The 24,661-nt window shown below is 42.6% G+C and overlaps 1 protein-coding gene across 2 annotated transcripts in view; it reads left to right on the forward strand.

The window, feature by feature from the left end:
- The window catches only part of TRIP4 (thyroid hormone receptor interactor 4), a 77,207-nt gene extending 56,302 nt beyond the window's left edge, over positions 1-20,905 (forward strand). For both annotated transcript variants that reach the window (XM_075530864.1, XM_075530865.1), the window contains exons 12-13: positions 14,236-14,338; positions 20,744-20,905. In XM_075530864.1, coding sequence (XP_075386979.1) covers positions 14,236-14,338; positions 20,744-20,811 — 171 coding nt within the window. In that variant the 3' untranslated portion in view covers positions 20,812-20,905. The remainder of the gene's footprint in view (positions 1-14,235; positions 14,339-20,743) is intronic.
- Positions 20,906-24,661: the final 3,756 nt, after the last annotated feature.

The raw sequence follows: 24,661 nt of genomic DNA on the forward strand, positions 1-24,661 counted from the left end.
GTAAAGGGCAGTCAGGAGATCAAGGGACACATTGTATTAGATAAATCTGCTGCTGCACAAGACCTCTTTAAAGTGTTGAAAAGCAGTTATGTTACTTTGAGGACTAAGGTGCATTTGATAAAAAAACAAAAAACCAACCCTCTGCATTTGATACCCTTCCAAGCCCCCGTGCTGCCATCAAGTTCACTCTGACTCATGGAGACCCCACAAGTCAGGGTCGAACTGCCCGGCACGGGTTCCGAGACTGTAACTCATTAGGGGAGTGGAACGCTTCATCTTTCTCCCTCAGAGCAGCTGGCGGTATTGAACTTCTGACCCAGTAGTTAGCAGGCCAAAGCGGAACCACTATGCCACCAGGTGTTTGCAGCTGCCTCAAATGCATGTGGAAGTTGGATGATGAATAAGAAAAACCAAATGAAAATGGATGCATTTGAGCTATGATACTGGTGAAGAATCTTGAAAGTACTGTGGACTGCCAAAAGAACGAACACTTGTCCTGGAAGGATTACCGCCAGAATGCTAGAGGCAAAATGCTAGAGATTTCATCTCATGGCCTTTGACCGAGGTTTCAGGCCCGGTCTCTGGAGAGGGACATCCTGTTTTGTAGAAGGGCAGCAAAAAAAGGCCTCTTCGTCAGACAGAGTGACACAGCGGTTGCAAGAGGGTTTGGATATAGCAACAAATACATAAATAAAGGAGCAATTAGGAGGAGTTTCATTCGGCTCCACTTTGGGTCACTCTGAGGGAGAACCTACGGTCCCTGAAAACAACAACTGAGAGAGTCTGGAACCAAATCCCAACTCATGCCATGGAGTAGATTCGAACTCACAGTGAACCTATTTGTCCTTTGAAAATGCCACCTCAGACGTCACCTTTTCTGTACGCTCTTCTTTCCTGACCACTCATTTTCTCCCTGATTCTGTGGGCTACTATGTTCACTCTATTGTATTTTTTCCTTTTGGCGGGCTAATTCTATCTCTTCATATGTATTCCCTAAAGGTCACCCTCTACCTAGCTCATGTTTGTGTTGCCAGTGTCCTAGCATAAAGCCAGGTACATAATAAATATGCAATAAATGATCATGGCAGTACATTGAGAGCCACTCAATGGTTGGTACATGAAAACTGTCAGGTGAGTGAATTTCAACTCTGTGTTGAAATGAAGAGAACCCGATAAGTGGTATAATCTTAGAAAAATTGTCCTGGAAGCAGTAGGAAGGAGAGATTGGATGGGGCAAGGCTGGAAACAGGGAGATGATTAAGAATCTTATCATGACTGCTCAAGTGAGACCTGATAAAGGCCTATAGGAATGCTGCTGCTGTCACCGTAAATTGAAGAGGATGGAAGAGGGCATCGCAACATTTAGGTGCTGAAGGCTTCCGAACTTGGTGACTAGTTGTGCAGGATTAGAGGAAGAGAGAAATCTAGGTTAAACCAGGTTTCATTTTATAATGTGTTGGGTAAGCTTTGGGCTTCTAACTGCAAGGTCTCTAGTTTAAAACCACCAGTCTCTTGGCAGAAGGACACCGAGGCCTTCTGTTCCTGTAAGATTTATAGCCTTGGAAACACTCTAGAGAGTCACTATGAGTTGGAACCAACTTAATGTCAGTGCAGTTGGGGTTTATACCAAGATCAGAAGAAAGACCTCTAGATCTATTTCTATAATACCCTTAAAAAAAAAAAAGCTACTTTAAAAAAGTAGCACAGTTCTATGGTGACATATATGGGACTGGCATGAGTCCAAATCGGCAGCAACTGGTACATATTCACATGAATGAAGAATATTTTCTTTTTTTAAAAAAAAAAACATTTTATCAGGGCTCATATAACTCTTATCACAATCCATACATACATCAATTGTATAAAGCACATCTGTACATTCATTGCCCTCATCACTTTCAAAGCATTTGCTGTCTACTTAAGCCCTTTGCATCAGATCCTCATTTTTCCCCCTCTTTCCCCGCTCCCCCCTCCCTCATGAGCCCTTGGTAATTTATAAATTATTATTTTGTCATATGAAGAACATTTTCTTTTAAGGTCAGTAACATGATACAGTGATAAAGCATATAGCATATAGCAGCAAAGGAAAGATGATCCGTAGTATCTATCTGATCATTACTCTGTGCTTTTTATGTGAATGTTTAAAAACATATAATTTATTTAATCTGTTTTGTTCTAAAGACAAACAGTATTTGAGAAAAGAATATTGCTGATTATGCGGTATTTCTTGCTAATGATCTAACCTTGATACATTAAGGGATGATGCCAAAGAATTCTCAGAATTGATGCTTTCAGATGCGTCAGAATTGCCATTGGAAAGTGAAATCTGAAATTGGCACAGCCCCTAACTCCAACGGAGCCCCTAACCTCAAATTCCGAGCTATTGGTCCCAAGATAACAGTTCAAAGACGTCACAATATAGTGCCCTAATTAAGAGCAATTTTCTTTTAGGTCTCACTATTTAAAATTGTACTGAAACTTGCTATTATGAAATCAAGACCACAGGGCTGCTCCACCACTCCCTTTCCAGGTCTAGTAGTTCAATAAATATCTGTTCTGGAAAAAGAAAAAAAAAGAAATTAAGACCAAAAATAATTATGGTGAATTATTGGTTTCCAGTTAGGCATTCAAGTGTCAAGCCAGAAAAAACTATGAGGTTAATTTTGGAGAAAATACACTTGCTCGGGTTGTTTTGAGCATGTGAAGATTCCACTTTAAGCTTCTAAAAGGTGTGAAAAATGACAGAGGAGTTTCACTTGTGAGTAGGTTGGCCCTGGGAGTCTAACGCTGCGTGGCTGCAACCAAATCTTCTTCCGTAAATGGCTAAGCTACATACCCTAAAAAACTACATATCTCTCATCCTTTTTTCTTCTTCCTTTTTAAAAATCATTTTATTGAGAGCTCTTACAATGCTTATTACAATCCACACATCAATTGTATCAGGCATGTTTGTACATATGTTGTTATTCTTTTCTAGATAGTTACTTTCTATTGAGCCCTTGGGATCAGCTCCTCTTTCCTCTTCCCTTCTCCCCCCCACCCCCCCGACACCCTTGTGACCCCTTGGTAGATTCTAAATTATTATTTCCATGTCTCACACAGACCACTGTCTCCCTTCCCCCATGGTTTCTATTGTTCTGGTTGTGTGTCCATCAGTTCCCCCTTCTTCCCCTCCCCCCCTTCACCCTTCCCATTTGGTATCCCTTTTCCCATTCCTGCTCCTGGATTGCGTGTGCCCTAAGCTTTTATCTCTTATCTACGCCTGTGTACACGCTCCAGTCTAGTCCGAAGTGAGAGGCATCACTGGGGTCATGGTGGTGGGGGTGAGGAAGCCTCAAAGAACCAGAGGAATAGTGTGTGTTTCATTGGTATTTTACTGCACCCTGTTACCCCTCTGTGGGGGATGTTCCATTGTCTACAGATAGGCTTTGGGTCTTTACTCCAATTCCCTTCATTCTTAACCGTATGATTTTGATTGTTTGTCTTCTGATGCCTGTTACCTGGTCCCTATGACACCTCATGCTCTCACAGGCTGGTGTGCTTCTTCCATGTGGGCTTGTTTCTCTGCTGGGTGGCTGCTTGTTTCACTTCAAGCCTTTAAGACCCCAGACGCTATATCTATAATAGCCGGGCACCATCTGCCTTCTTCACCACATTTGCTTATGTACCCATTTTGTCTCAGCAGTTGTGTTGGAAGGGTGAGCATCTCAGATTGCCAATTTTGTTAGAACAATGCATTCTTATATTGAGGGAGGATATGAACAGAGGCTCAAAGTCCATCCACTACCTCAGTGTATTGCCATATAAATATATGTACCTAGGCCAACACTTCTATTTTTATGGATTAATGTATTTACATACAGACACCCCTATGCTCATGCCTCTATCCATAGTTTTGCTTCCTAGATCATTCCTTTGTTTCCTTTTACCTTCCTTCTGCCCCACCATCATGCTGACTCTACTTCTGCCTCCTAGTACTTCCTCTCAGCTAGACTGCAGTTGCACCTGTGCTCCCAGGATCCCTATATCCTCCTCGTTATTGTTTTTTATTCCCTAGTTGTTCTCCTGTCTATGGCGCTGTTTGCCCATTGCACCTTTCCCCTGCTCCCTTTCCCCACAATCCCCCCCTCAAAAAAACCCCACAACAACCACAGCACAAAACAACAACACCAAAAAAATATGTATGCTTCCTGTTCTGTCTGCTGACCTTTATGGCTATCTCCCCGCTGGTCCTGGGGGAATTCTGTGAACTGTCCTTCCTAGCCTGAAATCTATTTTGGGGGGATTTTTAGAGGATTTGTGGGTTGACTTTGCTGCCATCACTCATCTGTTGTGTTCCCTTCTTGGTTTGCCCTGGTGTGTGTGTGTGTGTGTGTGTGTGTGTGTGTGTGTGTGTGTGTGTTGGTTGGCTGGGGAGGAGGGTTCAGACTGCACTTCCTCCCTGCTCTGTGTCCCCAGTATTGTCCTCTGTAGCAGTATGCTCCAGCAAGGGGACAACATGTCGTGAGCTATTGTCAGCCCTACCGTCATCTCTGTGTCTTAGCAGTTCCATGCTAGGACGTTGTCCTCCGTGCTTGGTGTATCATTATGGGGTCTGGACCTACTGTTCCTTTCTCTTTTTCCTTCTTGGTTTGCTTTCATGTGGATGTGATGTGCCGGCCCCACACCCCAACCTGTAGGTTTAGTGTTGTTCTCTGTCACGTGTACTTCTAGGGAGGTCGGAGGTCGGTTTGCCTTGGTTTGGGGCCACCCTGTAGCCTAATCTTTTCATGTCTTCCTCCTCATGGTTACATTGCCCTTGTGGTTTGGTGTGCCTCTCTTCTTTTGACCAAGAGCATCTGTGGCCTGTCTCTGTAGCACTGAGCTGAAACCTCTGGTGTTGATGCTAGAATTGGGTACTGGAACATGAGAGTCCAGCTCTCCTGCCTTGGGGCCAGCTGGCAAGGTCTTATCCATCCCTAATCAAACATACAGTTGTCATCTGGTCAAAGTATCATATTCAGTTTGTTACCCTAATGTGAGAAAACTTTTATCTTCCTGAGGTGCTAATTACACTGAACACTGAATTGCTTTGAAGAAAAATGTAAATGTGGAATATTTATCAGAGAACACAGTTGCTGCATATGGTTCTTTGGATGTGTTGTACTTGTGGCCTCTTCATCAGACTTGTTTCCTTCTCTCTTTTGGAATATTACCACCTCCATCTCCTTGGAATTGATTTTCACCCAACTAAATTTTAGAGCATGATTTTTTTTCATCCTATCAAGTTCTCCATATTTGAAATCAAGAAAACCTACAGTACATCTATATCCTTTTTAGTTATTTCTTGACTGCTTACTTTAGCTGTTCTTCTGGAGACAGGTATAAGGTTAATCAATTGCCTGATGATTTGTTAAGGAGCCATAGTGGTCCAGTGGGTTAAGCATTGGGCTGTAACCACTAGATTAGGTTTAGACCTACCAGCAGATCTGCAGGAGATAGGTAAGACTGGCTGCTCCTGTAAAAGATGTACAATTTCAGTAATCCTATGGAACACCTCTACTCTATCCTGTATGGTTGCTATGCGTCGGAATCAATTCAGTAGCAGTGTCTGGGAGATTTGTTATGAAGAGTGTCATAGTTTAGGATATATATATATATATATATATAGGATATATATATATATATATATATATATATATATATATATATATATATATATATATATATATATAAATAAAGCTTGCAGAGTTGATCAAAAGACCCACTGGGCTCTGAATCAGTAGTGGTTGCGAAAAGCTACTAACATTTGTTTTCTCTGATGGAAATGGCAAACGAAATGTTTTCTAGATGACTGGTGAACAATTTCCCTCAGGAGAGGAGAAGAAAATGGTTGTTTAGTAGTTAATTCCCTGCTGTGTTAGACAGCTATGAAACTTATGAGGCATGAAAGAAGAGTAGGTGCACTTTGCCCCTCCCCTTGTCATTCTTTCTACTTGAGCCCTTGTTATCAGCTCCTCATATTATTCCCTCCCTCCCTCATGGACCCTTGATAATTTATAAAGTATTATTTTTCATGTCTTAACACTGAGCAATGTCTCCCTTCACCCACTTTTCTGTTATCCATCCCCCTGGGAGGGGGTTATAGGTAGATCATTGTGATCTGGTTCCCCCTATTTCCCCCCACCTTCCCCTTCTCCTCCTGGTATGGCTACTCTCAATATTGGTCCTGAGGGATTTAACTGTCCTGGATTCCCTATGTTTCCAACTCTTATCTGTACCTGTGTACATCCTCTGGTCTAGCTAGATTTGTAAGGTAGAATTGGGGTCATGATGGGAGGGGGGTAGGAAGCATTAAAGAACTAGAGGAAAGTTTTATGTTCATTGATGTTGTACTGTACCCTGATTGGCTTCTCTCCTTTCTACGACCCTTCTGTAAGGGATGTCCAGTGACCCTTTTTAAAATTTTAATTAAAAAAATTTTTTTCTTAGTGACCCTTAATGCCACATCCTTTCTAGATTGTTGTTCCGAACTTTTCCATTGTCTTCACAATACAAACAAATACAAATTCCAATTCTTCTTTTTCTTTCTACAAGTCAGCTGTAGACTTCTTTCTCAGAAGACCCTAACTTTTTAGTTTGAAATGTGATCTTTAGTGTCTAGTCCCCAGCTGCACAAGATTATGCTTTCTAGGGGGGAACAGTGAGGCTCTGCCAAGCTGACTTTGCTGTAATGCATTTTATTGTGGAAATAATCCTTTCTCCCAATGCATGGGCCTTGCTTTTTTTTTCTTTTTCTGTTTTAAATTAATTAATTTATTCTTACATTTCTTTATTCTTTCTGGGTTTCTTTCCTTTCACCTCTATTTCTTAGAGCTCAGAAAAGGGATTTTGTTTGGAACTTGATATGAGAGTCAGTGGAAAGTTGGTTTCAATATTGTCTTTAACGTTTCCAAGGAACCTCTTACGTAATTTAATTTAGTTACTGTTGTGTCCACTCTTTCTATTATTTGACATTTCCTCACTCTGTTAATGTAGGTCAGGGTAGTTTTTATTGATTATAAAAACTGGCCACTTACCAAGACCAAAAAAAATTCATTTACTTGAGGAATAATAGAGTAGCACCTTCTTTAACTGATAGTTAATGTCTTTTATCCAATACACATGTATTCAGCATGACTAAAATTCTGCATGATTAACATGCTCAAGTTGATAAATTCATTGCTTCCTCATTCAACAAATGCTTGTTCATGTGGTAGGCATAGGTCTGAGACTATAGCAGTAAACCAGAGACACACAAAAATGGTCCTCATGGGGCTTTCATCCTGCCAGGTGAAACGAAATGAAAACATAAATATTTAAAGTATATACATAATGGCTCATACAGTGGGGGAACAATAAGTTAGGAAAGGGTTAGTGAGGTGAGCAAATAATCAGAGGAACTGGCTTCTATGAAGAATAACGTGGCATCAGGATTGGAGGAAGGGTGGGTAACAACCTGCAATATACAGATGACACAACCTTACTTGCTAAAAATGAGGAAAATTTCAAACACTTGCTGCTGCAGCCTTTCATATGGATTACAGCTCAATGTCAACTAAAATCCTCCCAACTGCTCTGATAGGTAGCATCATGATTAACAAAAAAGGTTGATGTTGTCAGGATTTTGTCTTGCTTGGTTCCACAGTCAATGCTCGCTCATGGAACCAACAGTCAAGAGATCAAACAATGCATTGCTCTAGGTACACAAAGCCTCTTTAAAATGTGAAAAGCGCTCCTCCCCAGAAGAATTTATTTCAGAAGACAGCACTGAATCTGAAGCTCTGGGAGAGGAACATATCTGATCGGAAGACACAGGAACAGATGAAGGGGGAGGAGGAGAGAGTGGAACACATCCTGGCCCACCCTGCCTTGAGGACAATATTCCGCTCAGAGTAGCCGGTCCACAGAGAGGACCACATGGCCGGCCCCACTATGAGACACAACGTCCCTTACTGACCCATAACCCCACAGGGGACAACACTGGCGACACAGTGTGGGAATTGCACCCAATCTATCCCACCACATTGAGGCAAAACACTAAGGGGGTGCAACAGAACAGCAAGGGAATGGAGCGGCAAGGTCCCCAGGGAATGCCAAAGGTGGTCTTTGGGGCCAGGGCTAGGCGCCTCAACAGACTCAACTGGAAAACACTCTTAAAGGCCAACAAATAGTCCTTGAACTACCTACAAGCTTTTCTTTCTTGTTTTTTTTTTTTGTCATTGGTTTGTTGTTATTTTCCCCTCCCTCCCCGCTCCCCCCTCCCTCATGAGCCCTTGATAATTTATAAATTGTTATTTTGTCATATCTTGCCCTATCCAGCATCTCCCTTCACCCCCTTTTCTGCTGTCCATCCCCCAGGGAGGAGGTCACATGTAGATCCTTATAATCAGTATCCCTTTTCCAACCCACTCACCCTCTACTCTCCCAGCATCGCCCCTCACACCCCTGGTCCTGGAGGTATCATCCACCCTGGATTCCCTGTGCCTCCAGCTCCCATATGCACCAGTGTACAACCTCTGCCCTATCCAGTCCTGCAAGGTAGAATTCAGATCATGGTAGTGGGGTGGGGAGGGGGGCGAGAAAGCATTTAGGAACTGGGGGAAAACTGTATTCTTTATCGGTGCTACGTCGCACCCTGACGGACTCATCTCCTCCTCTAGACCCCTCTGTGAGGGGATAGGTCAATTTCATAACCTTCCTAGATCACTATAGTTGAAGTACCACCTTGTGAAGTGCTCTGGCGTGTCAGTTCCAACTCCAGCAACCCTGCATACAACAGAAGGAACCGTCGTCACCTGGACCTGCGCTGTCCTCACCATCATCCTTATGTTGCGTCCATTGTTACGGCCACTGCATCAGTCCATTTGGCAGATGGGCCTTCATTTTCACTGCCCCACTACTTTACCAAGCGTCTTATCCTTTCCAGGGAATGGCTTCTCCTGACATGTCCAAAGTACATGAGATGCAGTCTCGCCATCCTAGTCTCTAAGGAACATTCTGGCTATTTTTCCAAGACAGATTTGTTTGTGCTTTTGTCAATCATGGTACTTTTAAGATTCTTCACCAGCACCATAAGATTCTTCGCCAGCAGCATAATTTAAATGCATTAATTCTTCACCAGTCGTCCTATTTGGTGTCCAAGTTTCATAATGAAAAACTGAAAATCTTATGGCGTGGGTCAGCCACACTTTAGTCCTCAAAGTAACCTCCTCACTTTGCACACTTTAGTTTTTATTTTTTAATCGTTTCATTAGGGGCTCATACACTCTTATCACAATCCATACATATACATACATCAATTGTGAAAAGCACAATTGCACATTCATTGCCCTCATCATTCTCAAAACATTTGCTCTCCACCGAAGCCCCTGGTATCAGCTCTTCATTTTTTCCCCTTCCTCCCTGCTCCCCCTCCCTCATGAACCCTTGATGATTTATAAATTATTATTTTGTCATATCTTGTACTGTCTGATATCTCCCTTCATCCACATTTCTGTTGTCTGTCCCCCATGGAGGAAGTTATATGTAGATCCTTGTAATTGGTTTCCCCTTTCCAACCCACCTTCCCTCCACCCTCCCAGTATCTCCACTCACACCACTGGTCCTGAAGGTATCATCCGCCCTGGATTCCCTGTGTTTCCAGTTCCTATCTTTAAAAGTGTACTTCCTCTAGTCTAGCCAGATTTGTAAGGTAGAATTGGGATCATGATAGTGGGGGAGGAGGAAGCATTTAGGAACTAGAGGAAAGTTGTATGTTTCATCGTTGCTACACTGCACCCTGACTGGCTCATCTCCTCCCCGTGACCCTTCCGTAAGGGGATGACCAGTTGCCTACGCATGGGTCTTGGGTCCCCAATCTGTATTCTCCTTCATTTGATTCTTTGTTCCTTGTTCTGTGATACCTGATCCCTTCGACACCTGGTATGCTTCTTCCATGTGGGCTTTGTTGCTTCTGAGCTAGATGGCTGCTTGTTTACCTTCAAAACTTTAAGACCCCAGACACTATATATTTTTGATAGCCGGGCACCATCAGCTTTCTTCGCCACATTTGCTTATACACCCTTTTGTCTTCAGCAATCATATCATGGAGGTGACCACACAATGATATATTTTGTTTTTTGATTCCTGATAACTGATCCCTTCAGCATCTTGTTATCATTCAGGCTAGTGTACTTCTTCCATGTGGGCTTTGTTGCTTCTGAGCTACGTGGCTGCTTGTTTACTTTCAAGCCTTTAAGACCCCAAACACTATACCCTGTGATAACCGGGCACCATCAGCTTTCTTCACCACATTTGCTTATATACCCGCTTTGTCTTCAGTGATTATGTCAGAAAGGCGAGTATCATAGAATGCCAATTTAATAGAAGAAAGTATTCTTGCATTGAGGAAGTACTTGAGTGGAGATCGAATGTCCTTCTTCTACCTTAATACTAAACCTATAAATGTATGCACATAGATCTATATCCCCATCATCATATATATCTACATATGTACATGCCTTTATTTAGACCTTTATAAATGCCCTTTACCTCCAAGCTTTTTCCTCTATTTCCTTTGACTTTCCTCTTGTCCCACTATCATGCTCAGTCTTCATTTGGGTTTCAGTAATTCCTCTCGGCTACATTACCATTGATCACGCCCTACCAGCCTTCCTACACCTTCCTCACCACTGATTTGGATCACTTGTTCCCTAGTCCCTGAATTTGTTAACACCACTACCTTTCCCCCCACCTCCCCTTCTCCCATGTCCCCCAGGAACTGTTGGTTCCATTGTTTTCTCCTCCAGATTGTTCATCCAGCCTATCTTATTTAGACAGATCTGCAGAGATAAAAACATACAGAAAAACAAGACAGAGCAAAACCAAGCAACAATATACAAAGGGCTTAAGTGGAGAGTAAATGCTTCGAAAATGATTAGGGCAAAGAATGTACAGATGTGCTTTATACAATTGATGTATGTATATGTATGGATTGTGATAAGAGTTGTATGAATCCCTAATAAAATGTAAAAAAAAGAAAAAATAAATTGACCTAACAAAGCCCTGAAGGAAAAGAGGATGGACTTCCATGGGGCAAAACCTTCCAGGATGAAGAAAAGGGGAAATGCAAAGGCCCTGAGGCAAGAGCTACAGGGAAGCCAAGCCTGTGTGGCCAGTGGCTGCTAAGAATTGAGGGAAGGACTGCTAGGACATCATAAGTATACATCGGTGTTTTATTCTGGTTGAGAAATTTTTAGCAAAAAGCAACATGAGCTGATATTTTCAAAAGATATCTCTGTCTGCTGTAGTGTCAATAAGACAAGAGGGAAGTTAAGGGCAGAAACAGAGAAGCTAGTCTGGAGGTTATCTCAGAAATAATAATGAGAAATTTCAGTGGTTGAGAATAGGGAAATAGCCAGGGATGTCTGAAACCAGTGGTTCTCAATCTTCCTCATGCCGAGACCCTTTCATACAGCTCCTCATGTGGTGGTGGCCCCCCCCAACCATAAAATTATTTTTACTGCTACTTCATAACTGTAATTTTGCTACTGTTATGAATTGGGCAACCCCTGTGAACAGGTCATTCAACCCTGGAAGGGGTCGTGACCTACAGGTTGAGAACTGCTGTCTTAACCAGTGATTAGCTAATGGATGCATTTTGAAGGTAGAGCTGACAGGATTTGCCAGTAGGTTTTAATTGTGGTTTAATTGACTAGGAGGATGGAATAACCAATTTTTGGAAAGAATGCATGACAAGCTAGGGTATACGGTTTTCGGCTGCCATGTGGCTGTTTCACCAGGATATGAGTTTTATCAATGGTGTCTCGCTTTGCCAATGTTAAAACCTGCTCACCTTACTCTACCTGTAATTAGGGGGCTTGCACGCCCCCGCCCCCCAAAGATACATAAGCCTTGGTTTGCGATTAAAAAAAACACTCTCTCCTGCCCGGTACCACCAAGAGGAGCTGTGGTGAGCATGCTACCTTGAAACGTGTCTGACTTCTTTACTCTCTCCTATCTCTCTCATTCTCTATGACTTTATATAATCTTTATATATCTCAACTGTACAATTGCGCTTACTGAACCCATGATTAGTTGTGGGGGGCTGGCTTCCCTACATTGCATCGAGTAGACGTATATAATCGTTTGATTAGTATCTTGTAAAGCGGGGACATGAGGCCTGTAACTGGTGGAGGATATGGGAGCAGGAGGGGACTCTTTTTGCTTTTTGTTTTATGGGAGACATTCCAGAGTGTTTGTGTGTTAATGGGATTGATCCAGTAGAGAGGGAAAACGTACTGAAGCAGAAGAAAGAGGAGAGAATAGCCTGCAGTTTGGGAACAGCAGAGCCCTGAAGTCCTGGCAGCAGCGACTTTACTTTGAACTCTCTCAATCGGTCAGGAAAATTGAAGCGGCAATAATGGTGACTGCTGCTGCCGTGGCCTCCGGAGAATTAGGTTTGAAGATCTTAATGGGAGCCTTATTTGAGCCAAAGCACCTCAGCATGGGTCTTGTGCAGAACTTCCTTTTAAACGTCCAGTAATCTTAGTTGGACCCTGAGTTCTAAAGGCCCAGAGGGGAGGGAAAGGAGAGATTTAGCCTGTCTGTGGTTAGTCTTCCTTTTCCACTGTGAACATTTTGACCCTTTCTGCCAACGTGCTTTTAGCTGATACATGATCTTAAGCATACACTGAAAACCACCGTACAAGGCCAAGACCTAAAGCTGCTAACACCCTCTTCTGTTTACCCGCACAGGAGCATTACTAGGACGGAGTAGACAATGAAGAAGCTAAACTGTTTATACTTCTACTAGTTACAGAAAAATTTGAATTTCATATTTATTTATTAAGACCTCCATATCTACTTTTGAGGCTTAAATCTTCAGAGGATACATCATAGTAGGTGAATAAAAACTAGTATAGAAAAAATTCTATACTAGAAAGACTTTTCTGGCAATGAAGTCTGATCAGATGCCCATGAGTCATATTTGTTGAACATGGTTGAGGTAGTTTATTGTGCCAACCTGGCCGATACACGTTTGTGGGGAAGAGGGCTATATGGTTCAGTGATCTCGCCTTAGTAGTTTTCGGGTCTCTTGCTCTCTGATGGTCGAACCAGGGTGCAGCTGCCTTAGCCACTTCCCTGCTTCAGCTGGCAAGGCTCACTTCCTGCAAGACATCCCCGAGGAGAAGCCATATGGGCCTACCCCAATATAGCCCAGGGTGCTGGAGCACTCTTGTGGAGACCCCTGCCAGGGCTGAGATGTTTACACATTCACTGACTCGGCTTTCTTCCTGCAGTCGGCATTATTGCGTGTGTTTTGTGTGACGGAGGAGGATTTTGTGAATTGGTGCTGGACACAGAGGCTAATGGGTTAATGTTGGACTTGTGGGCTTGAGCAGCACTGGATTGGGATGTTTTTTTGATGCACAGTTAACCTCTATATAAAACTCTCTCTTATACATGAGTTTCTGTGGATTTGTTTCTCTAAAGTACCCAGACTAACACAATGGTAAACACAAGACATCCAATCGAAAATAATGAAAGATCAGTTGGAAATTGCTCTGTAACATTGTCTGCTGCCCTTGGTTCTTCCTTGAAGTGTGTGTGGTTGGCATAATCTATCTTTGGAGAAATTATAAAAGGCTTAGAGGTTTACCCAGCTTTGTTTCGTGCTAGGCATCCAAAGGGGCTTCTAAATAATTTTTACTTATTCTACAGTCTCACTGGAATTCATCCAATGAAAAAGCTTTATGTGTTCATACCTTTCAGAGTGAATCATCTTCCTTTCCTTTAGTGAGAGAAGGACTCTGTTTATACTGTTCCTGGCAGGATTTCCACAAATGTTCTCGTAAGTCTCCCCAGTGCTTCACTTGAGATGGACCTTGAGGGGCCTGATGTTCCTGAAAGAGTTCCCTATTCACAGTGACTTGTGTTAAAGACTGTGAGTTCTGATTCTTCCTTGGGGAGCATGGCAGGCATCCCTTTTTGATGGAATTGTTCTTGTTATAGGAGTCTGATATGGCAGGCAATAGACTTTGAAAGAATACCTTGCTAAGACCTGGGGAAAGGTAAGGTTTGTTCTTGCTTGTTGAGCATAATCCTCTTTACTTGACAGTGAAATAAAGAGTGATATTACTGGGACATTGAAGTGAAATATAGAAAATTCTTTGATCTCCGTGAAATTCAAAATTTGTCCCAACTAGCCTAAACTTTTATTTTTATATTTCACAGTATCCAGACATCAGTCAAGAATCTGATTCTCCATTTGTTTTCATCTGCACAAATCCCCAGGAAATGATTGTGAAGTTTCCTATTAAAGGAAATCCGAAAATCTGTAAGTCGTAATCTGTGATGGTCTAATTTTGTTTCTTTCTAGTCCTGCATCTCACTGGTTTAACTTAAAAATCTGCCCCCTTTTACTTTCTTCTATCTTTCATGTTGACAAATTAATACAATGTTATTTATTGATAACTGTAATATTAATTACAGTATAGCCTTTTCAGGGTATACTTTGATCTACAACTACTGGCATGCATGTGAATCACGCTAATCTTCCCTTTAGGACCCCATTACCTTCGACGTGCCATTTGTCAGCCAAAAGAGTAGGCTTTGCCCCACTGTACGTTCATTAACGGAAGCAGTAAACCCATGCTAGAGGCAATATGACCAACCTGTTCATTGTTCCAAACTCCAATCCAAAAATAAATGTAACCCTCTAAGACTCCTTCATGTACTTTCCTGGAGGCACGACTTCCTACATCGTCCCCGATTAGCGTTCCTCGGTCTAGGTCTGGAGTGTGGGGCTGCTGATCTCAAGGTCAGCATTTGGAAAGCATCGGCCGTTCCACAGGAGAATAGGAGGTTTCTACGCCCATCAGGAATTGCAGTCTCAGAGACCCACACCGGCAGTTCTACCCTGTCCCTTACGGCACTGTGAGCCAAGAGAGACTGGCTGGCAGTGAGAAGAGCTCTGCTCTAACCTTCGTGCTTTTCCTCCTCTTGCAGAGACTTCTAAATGATCTCTTTTTCTATATCATTTGCTCTTTTGTGTACTCTCTGTATGTTCATGTCTTAGGAATGCGGTTGACCTTACTCTTTCAACTTCCAGCTCTTCGTCTCCTTGCTTCTCTACCTCTGTCTAGTCCTACAACAGCCTCTTCTGTCCTCCGAAGACAACATCAGCAATTCTCATCTCCGTTCCAGTGATCAAATTTGCTCCTGTCATTTACCATCGTTTTCTGCCCATGTCACTGCTTTCCCACTGTGTGAATTGGATGATTCTGGGGCAGGCATTGTCTTCAACTGTGTAAAATTCTACCTCTTTCTTTATGTTTAATAATATTTTATTGTGATTTTAGTGAAAGTGCACAGAGTAAATTGGTTTGTTGTTCAACAATTTGTACACATTTGGTTGTAGACGTTGATTTTAGTTCCCACAATGTAACAATACTCTGACCACTTCCTTATTTGTATATTTTAATATCTTCCATTCCTTTCTTCTGATGTTTATCTCTGGTCTAATGCTACCCTGCTGATTTTTGTATGGCTGATTGTTCTAAGAAATGCAGACCTCCCTGGTGTTATTGTTCAACTTTCAGGCCTATTGTTTGGCTCTGTGCTTCATTCTCTACTTAGGAACCAATGAGCCATGTTGTAAGACTGTTCTCTAGAAAAGTATGTCTCACACTATAATGGGCATAAAAATCTCTTAGAACTCTTGAAATATGGGTTCCTGAGTCCTGCTTCCAAGTGATACTAATGCTGCTGGTTCGCTGTCTATAAGTACCAGTGTGCTCTATCACAAAACAAAATACCTGGAATTTGAATTTAGAATACTGAATTCAGCCTTGGTGCTGTAGTGGTTACGACTAGCTGCAACATCAGCAGTTCAAACCCACCAACTATTCCACGAGAGAAAGATGAGGCTTTCTACTCACATAGTTACAGTCTTAGAAACCCATAGGGGCAAGTCCACCCTGTCTTTATAGCATCAGTATGAGTTGGAATTATCTTGGTGGCAGTGATTTTGGCTTTGTAAGATTTCTCGAGTGGGTAATACCTTGGTTCTTGGCTTCACACGATGAAAGAATTCATGCTGAAACCCGTTTTACAATCCAAGTGGGTTTTTATGAAGGACAGGGCAAGTCTCAGGTTTTACTGTCTGAAAAGGGTTCACAAGTGGGCACGAACAACCTAGTGGAAAGGAGCACCCCCACATGCAGAACGTGGGCCAGAGAATGAAGAGGCCAGAGCACAGGGCAAGAGCAGCTGTGGCCAGAGTGGGGACAAGAGAGAGTAAGCTAGGGGTGAGGGAGGGAGTCAGAGTATGCTCCCTGCCTTTATCCTTGCCCACCCTGTGGCTGGGGGGAAGGCGTGGTTGAAGGTATTAGGGACCCCACTGGCTGGGTTAAGCCCACCTGGGTGAGGTCAGGAGCCTGGGCCTAGTTGGGACCTCCCAGGTGTACCTCCCACTTGGCTCGGGGCTTGAACAGGAGTTTGGTTCTTCATAGGTGTCTAATAGTTGCCTGATTTCCTTCCAACCTCCTCTAGGAGGCCTTTGCAGGCATGGGAGGGACAACCCCCTGCCCCTAAATCTAGCTACCTAACAGTTTCAGTTAGTATTCATCTATCTCTTTTGATGTATGAGATATGCACTCCTGAGATTCGTATGAATTAGAAAATCTGTAAATGTAAGTTATTCTTTAATTTTATTATTATCAATTGGAGTTAATACATATATCATTGCATAGTTCAAACATGGGGTAGTTACACAATCTTTTGTCAATTTGAGACTTAAGAGTTAAGGGATGGAGTTTAGCCTGTCAATCAGGTCACAGCTTGATGACCTGATTTGGAGGCAAGAAGGAGATAAATAGCTCATTGGAGGCGGGACACATACACACTCCCTGGGAAACATTCCAGCTGACAAGACACATAAAGCTACGCTAGTGCCCTGAGCTGGAGGAGCCGCACAGAGACCCCTGCCAGTGCTGAGATGCTTACACCGCCACTGGATCCACAAGACTTTCCACCCACTGGCTTGTGATCTTCCTGCATTCAGCGTCATTGTGTTTCGTGAGTTTGAAGAGGACTTTATAGATTGGTATCGGTTAATATCAAATTTATGGTCTTGATATGGACTGGGCTGGGACATTTTCTCAATATTCAATTTCTCTTTGATATAAAGCTCTTTCTTATACATATATGAATGTATCTATGAATTTGTGTCTCTAGTCTACCCAGACTAACAGACACATCAAGCAGAATTGTACAATTGCTACTACAATGAGTTTTCAAACAGTCGTTTTCTTACTGGACTCCTTGTCATGGCCTCCATTTTAACCCGCACCCCTGCTCAGCACTGTACCCTCTGTAAGTTTTCTTGACTGACATAATTATTTCCGTCAGACTGAGCCTCAGATGGTGGCCAAGTAAGCCTGGGCATTTTTTCCCAACTTCTGCACTATTTAGAATTTCAGTCTCCATTTTTCCTCCTTCTTTCTCGGTCGTGGCACTCTATTCCTTCCTGCTCTGCCCCATTCTCCTTACTCTAGGCCCTGGTGGGAGAAGGACAGTGTGGTGCTGGGCCTTCTCCTCAGCCCCACCAAGGCTTCATCTGCGGTTGCAGTTCCCTTTCCTTAGCTCCTGTCTTGATGTTCATCTGCGAGTTAGGCACCTATGGCAAAAATGCTTCATGTAAACAGTTGTAATATTCCTCTGAAATATTTCACTACAGTGTGTTTTCTACCTAGAAACCTACTCCCCTAAGCACATATGTGGCCTTCATTTTTCTCCATAAGGTTTAACGGGGTAGAAAATGTGATGCTCTCAATTATTAATAGAAAGCTTTGCTAACCTCTTTAATTTTCCCATTGTTACTGTTAGTTAAAAATCTTTAAACAGCTCTGTGGGCTGTATGTTTGCTTCAGGAGCAACAGAGCTGGATAATAATTGTGAGTTTGTAGCTTCTTCCATGGTAGACTAGACAAGGTGAAACACTGGTAAAAAACAAAGTGGAAAGAATAGATACACTAATCCCTATGTACCTATAGGAAAAAAATCTTCTATTGAGAGGAAGGCCATTTACCTTGGGTTTTTATTTTATTTTATTTATTTGTGTATTTATTTTGTAAATCCAAGTGACTTTTAGGAGGAAAACGGAAGCTTCAAGTGTTCACAGGAAATCCCAAACGCGCTCCCTGAGATGCCAGGGAGGGAGCTGGGGTCCCAGGGCCCAGGTGTGTGTGCTCCTGCCCTCTGACCTGAAAGAGCACACCTGCACAGCAGAAGAGTAAGAGAGGAGTGAGAGGGGTGGTAAAGAGCGCCAACGAGCTGCGGCAAAGTTTTTATTCCCTCTAAGTCGCATCGTTTATCCCTCCTTCTAAACTAAAAAATGAAACAAAACAAAAAAATTCAAAGTCAATTCTGACTCACTGAAAAGAGAGATGTTATTGTAGTTTACGGCCCAGGTCCCATCTTTTAAAACACCAGGCTTAACTAGAATGACAGCTCTAAGTTCTTGCTGTTTTTTTTTTTAATTGTTTATTAGGGGTTCATACAACTCTTATCACAATACATACATACATCAATTGTGTAAAGCCCTCATTGCCCTCATTCTCAAAACATTCGTTGCCCTCATTCGTTGCCCTCATTCTCAAAACATTTTCTCTCCACCCAAGCCCCTGGCATCAGCTCCTCATTTTTTCCCTCCCTCCCCACTGCCCCCTCCCTTATGAACTCTTGATAATTTATAAATTATTGTCTTATCTTGCAGTGTCCGACATCTCCCTTCACCCACTTTTCTGTTGTCCGTCCCCCAGGGAGGAGGTTATATGTAGATCCTTGTAATCGGTTCACCTTTTCCAATCCACACTCTCTCCACCTTCCCAGTATCGCCACTCTCACCACTGGTCCTGAAGAGATCATCTGCCGTGGATTCCCTGTGTTTCCAGTTCCTATCTGTACCAGTGTACATCCTCTGGTCTAGCCAGATTTCTAATGTAGAATTGGGATCATGATAGTGGTGGAGGAGGAAGCATTTAGGAACTAGAGGAAAGTTGTATGTTCACCCACTTCATATTGTCCGTCCCCCAGAGAGGGGGTTATATGTAGATCCTTATAATGGTTCTCCCTTTCCACCCCACCCTCCCTCCACCCTCCTGATATCGCCACTATCACCACTGGTCCTGAAGGGATCATCTGTCCTGGATTCCCTGTGTTTCCATTTCATATCTGTACCAGTGTACATCCTTTGGTCTAACCGGATTTGTAAGGTAGAATTGGGGTCACGATAGTGGGGGAAAGAAGGATTTAAGAACTAGAGGAAAGTTGTATGTTTCATCGTTGCTACCCTGCACCCTGCCTGGCTCGTTTCCTCCCCGAAACCCTTCCGTAAGGGGTGTCCAGTTGTCTACAGATGGGCTTTGGGTTCCCACTCTGCACTCCCTCTCATTCACAGTGATATTATTTTTCGTTCTTTGATGCCTGATACCTGTTCCCTACGACAGCTCGTGATCACAAAGGCTGGTGTACTTCTTCCATATGGGCTTTGTTGCTTCTGAGCTAGATGGCCACTTGTTTACCTTCAAGCCTTTAAGACCCCAGACACTATAAATATACTTTTCAGAGACCCTTATAATTGTTATTTTTCTCCCAATATCCTGGTGTAATGGTTAGGATATTCATATCTTTGTTGGACAAATGAGAACCTTGAAGTCCAGAGAGAGGGATTTAATGAGTTATTCCAGGCTATCCAGCTAGTTAACACCAGAAAAAGGTGAACTAGAAGCTGAGTATCCTGACTCCCAGTTCATTGCTCTTTCTGTTACAACTCGGTGCTGACAAATGGAAACAACAGTGGTTATGGCTATGGACCGATTTACCTGCTCTCCTTAAATGGGAGGCTCTTTTTGTTTTATTTATTTATTACAGTTGAGGCTGAGCTGCACTATATTTCTGTCCCCAGTGTCACAGCAAACTGCAGGCTGCAAGATCTGTTCTCAGGTCAGACAGGCAAGGACGCTAAGATTCTCTCTCCAATGGGTTTAGCTCACAGGGTTGATACTACTGAACCAAGCTGAGATCTGGGGAGTCTGAAGTTAGAGACCACATCAGTGAAGAACTTCTCATTAGGGTCCCTTGGGACAGGAAAGTTGCTTGTTCTCTAAATTTGACACTTAGAGGAGTCATACAGCCTATGACCTTTGCCCTTCTTAGTTTGTAATAGAGGCCCTTTGTCAGTAGAGCATTCATGTGGATTCCACTCTGCTCTTTCAGGTCAGTCCCCCCATTAAGTCTGAGACAGCAGAGGGGTGAGTTGAACTGTTTCTCCCTGTGAGGGAGGTATTCATGCATTATGCTCAGCCAGTTAACAGGTGAGAGGAATGAGTTTCCCACTGTGCAAAATGCATGAGGATCATAAATTTAGCTTAACATTTTTGCCTTACCATCAGACACCCTAAAAATGTGCTAGTTTTGTTTGGTTGGTTTTTAGTAGTTACAAAATAAAAAATAATAACTTCTTAGATTCTTTGGACAAATTATGAATATGTGTGTGTGTGTTTGCTCATTCCCTATATACTCTCCTCACTGCCTCATTCTGAAATTTGGAAGTGTCTGAGTCCTAAAGCAAAATAATTGGATGTGACAGGAACACAGAAACCTGAAGACCCGTGAGCCACAAAAGATTTGCATTGCAAATATAAAAATAAATAATGAAATGTCTTTTTCTCTCTTACAGGGAAGCTGGATTCCAAGATCCATCAAGGAGCAAAGAAGGGGTTAATGAAGCAGAATAAAGCTGTCTGATCCAGGAGAAAAGAAACTATATACAACATAGTGGAGTTTTGTGTACTAAATTGGTATTCATTGGGCCTTTGGAATTAAAGCATTAGCAAACTAAGAGCTTGCATCCTCAGAATTTAAAGTCTTCTTTGAAATCTGTTTATTTTTCTTAAAGAGTGTAATTCTTACTTCCTGTAGTTGGTCAAAATCTTTGAATACATTCTTTATAAACAACCAAATTTAAAACTTCTAAGTCTTTGACAGTTTTCTCATAATGGTTTTAGAGAAGAAAAAGGAACAAGTTGGAAATTTTCTCTTTGTAGTCAGAAAAGTTCTTAACCAGGTTAATGATTTTTTTTGAGAGCCCTATTGGATTTAATTTTTCCTTCTTCTCCCAAAGTGCTAGCCCAATACAGTAATGCAAAGTTTTAGGGACCCTCTGCTTAACACAAAACTGGTGATGACACAAAGATTTTTAACACGTTTCCTGCTTCAGTCTAGAGTCTATGATGTGAACAGTCATCAAAACCCAAGTAACCTTCATTCGCATATATACTTTTGTGTGGTTGAGTGGTAAGATCACCTGAAGTTCTGCTTTGTTCTTTGATATGAGATTCTAGGGCATGAGAGGGTCAAAATGGGAGGAGATGGAGCCACCTGCTAGACAGCACAAAACTCCCTGATTTGTTTGGCTGGTATCACAAAAGCATTACTTGGAAGGTTAATTGGAAGCAAGCTGAAAAATAAAATCCCTTTGGTAAATGTGTCCAAATAGCCCCCAAACCTGGAAACCAAATCCTTTCACCCATCTACACCTCAAGAAACGATACACTTTGGGAAAGCAGGAGGGTGGGTGGTTTGAAGTGAGATTTGTAACTAGCTGGTCTGCCACATGTAGGGATGCACTTCGTTTCTAAGGCTGTTCTGAAGAGCTGTCAGAACCTCAGTTGCTGCCACCTTGAGGAAATTCATGGCCTTAAATGTGTATGTTCTGCTTTTTATAATGCAGCAGCATTATACTGGGGAAGTTGGAGTCCCTCCAGCAGTCGTATGCATGACTATGAGAAAGATTAATTTCCCCTTTCTTTAATCTTTCATATTCAGCATTTATTTGCCTCCACTCATTATGCATTGATGTTCACTCAGCTGTGAAGCCTGCTTGCTGCATAGCTCTAGTCATTGGTTCTGCAGGGCACGTTCACTCTGGAGTCCCAGGAAAAACCCTCCCCATTCTTGTTCTGGTGATGCATACATGCAGTATGCTCTCTTCTCCTCTCTCCTGTTCAGTCCACGTGGAGGGTGTGGGAAGGAAGGACGGCTAATGACACGTCTCTAGGGGAAAATAAAAGTCTCTTTCTGGCCTCCTGTACACCCTTGTGTATAGACCCTATTAATGAAGTTGCATTTGGTTCACCAAGCAGTTAATAGTTTACCAAACATTAGTAACCAAAACACATTACTGGAATCACCTAGTTCAGTTAATACGTAAAGAAGTGCTGGTGGTGCAATGGTTAAGAGTTTGGGCTATTGGAACCTGCCCAACTGCTCTGTGGGAGAAAGATGTGACAGTCTGCTCCCATAGAGATTACAGACTAAGAAACCCTATGGGGCAGTTCTACTCTGTCACGTGGGATGCTAGGAGATTGAATCAACTCCAAAACAGCAACGCTTTGGGGGTTTGTTGGTGGTGGCGGTGGACTTAATATCAAAATAAAGCCAAAAAGGCAGTAAGGGAAAAGCCGAGAGAGACACAAACCCAAACACCCCCCTCCTTCCCCTTCAGTTTTTATTTGAGCAGCACAAAAGAGCCTGGGCTGATTCTTTCACCTTGATAGTGTTTGCATGTCTTAAACAAAACAACGAAACAAAAACATCAGGAGCTGCAAGCAATCAGGTTCTGCACCATTTTGTGTGCTGTGATAAAATCTCAGTTATGAGAACCCACGTCAGCGCTCAGAGTCAGCAGTTGGAGCCACCTGGGTGAAAGGCAGTGTACTCAGCTACTTCTTTTCAGGTGACTGTGAATGCCTCTCTTTAGGTCACATGGTGGTGACTTAAGCTCTCTGTTTGTGGAGACCTCAGGGAGGAAGTGTGGGAGAAACCTGGGGTAGGTGGTCCTCTTGTTGCTCAATGATGAATGGCATAATTTAAAACCTAGTGGAAAAATTCACAGCAGCTTGAGTGCAAACGTGAGTAGGAAGAGATTTTTAGTGTTTTTCAACACTGCTCTGACCCTGTAACTGGGACAGCGTGGTCTAAAGAACTCTCACTTTTCTGGAGTAGTCTGCAGGCCCTTTCAGAGAGTTAAGTTCAGTTACTATCCGCCATGTGTACAGCACCTGAAGGATTCATTTTGTGTTTGTGTGTTTTGTTTTTGCGTTTCCAGGCAGAACCTAGCTTCGGTTATGTAAGCTCAGAGTAGGCTGTAACAAGGCAAGAGAGACAGACTTTCTCTGTAAATGTCTAGGATGCTTTGGCCGTGAAGTTGGATTCTTAGGTTTGAGCTCCCAGCCAGGAAGACGTGGTACACCTAGGTGGGCGTTACACCTGGAGTGGTCCATCTGGGCCAGGTGAATTCAATTCAGCCAATGAGGTCGACCAAGCCTCCCAACAGGGTTCCGAAAAGCCAGAGGTTTTTCTTTCTGGCTCTCTCCCAGCGGCTCAGACACACATACAGTGCAGCTGGGCTGTGGCCCAAGTGATGGGCTGCCACATTCCCATGCATGTGCGCCGCTTCTATCCTCCATAAACTCACTTGGATCGCAAACCAGGCTTCGGTGTGAATTCTTTTTCACGTGAAGCCAAGGACCAAGGTATATTTCCCAGGAAAGATCCAACGGGATGTTTGGAATGAAGGAAGGATTTTTCTTGTTTGTTCAAGCTAATCTGGAGAACACAAACTACATAGCTCCTCTTTTTAATGTGGAAGTGTACAGAAACTTTTTTTCTAGGGAGTAAGTGTGGACATTTAGATTTTAAAGATATTACACAGATTAGGGCATTTATAAGTTTTCACCTAACATTTCCATTTAGCTACTGTTCCAATGAAAGCCCAATCATGTGGGCTTCATTTAATTTAGTAAAAAAAATTTATGCCTTTGCTAGCGCTTCTAGCCAAGATCAAAACAATTTCGGGGTAGTTTTCTTGCCATGCTAAAAAAATGACAGTACAAATCAAGCATCTATTAAACTAGCGAACTCATTAATCTTTAATAGGTTTGAAAGGAGGAAAGAAAATTCAATGAAAAAGTTTTTTGGTTTTTTCTCGCGTTACAAATGGCAGTGTGCATCTGCTAGTCTCAGCTTCTGTGAGGGTGTTTCTAGGGAGGATCCTCTGCACAGGCTCCAGTGGCAACAAGAGATCCAGCATGTGGAGGGTTCCCCGTTTCTCCTGCAGAGGACATAGCCACAGTGCCATCCCGACCCAAACACATGGGTGTGAGGGCCTGCCTGTGTGCAGACCATGTGGCTTCACTCATAGGGCGAATTCTGGTAAACTGTTCAGGTTTTTTATTTCAGTTGTGACAGTGGAGCACCCCAAAAGAAGACAGCAAATGCTATGTCGTTGTTATTATTAGGTGCCCTAGAGCTGGTTCTGACTCAGAACAAAGCGCTGCTCATCCTCACAATTGTTATGTTTAAGCCCATTGTTGCAGCCACTGTATCAATCCCTTGTTGAGGGCCTTCCTCTTTTTTTTTTAAGACAAAATTTCATTTATTTGTAATTAGAAATAGTTAACAATATATGGCATATTGTTTTTGATCAATCACTATGCTTTAATGATGTTCAATTTGTAACAATGAAAATATATCCTGCATTTCAGATATTCACATGATGATTCATAACAGCAGCAAAAGTAGTAATGAAAATAAC

The sequence above is a fragment of the Tenrec ecaudatus genome, chromosome 14 (assembly GCF_050624435.1).
Source record: "Tenrec ecaudatus isolate mTenEca1 chromosome 14, mTenEca1.hap1, whole genome shotgun sequence".
Taxonomy (NCBI): domain Eukaryota; kingdom Metazoa; phylum Chordata; class Mammalia; order Afrosoricida; family Tenrecidae; genus Tenrec; species Tenrec ecaudatus.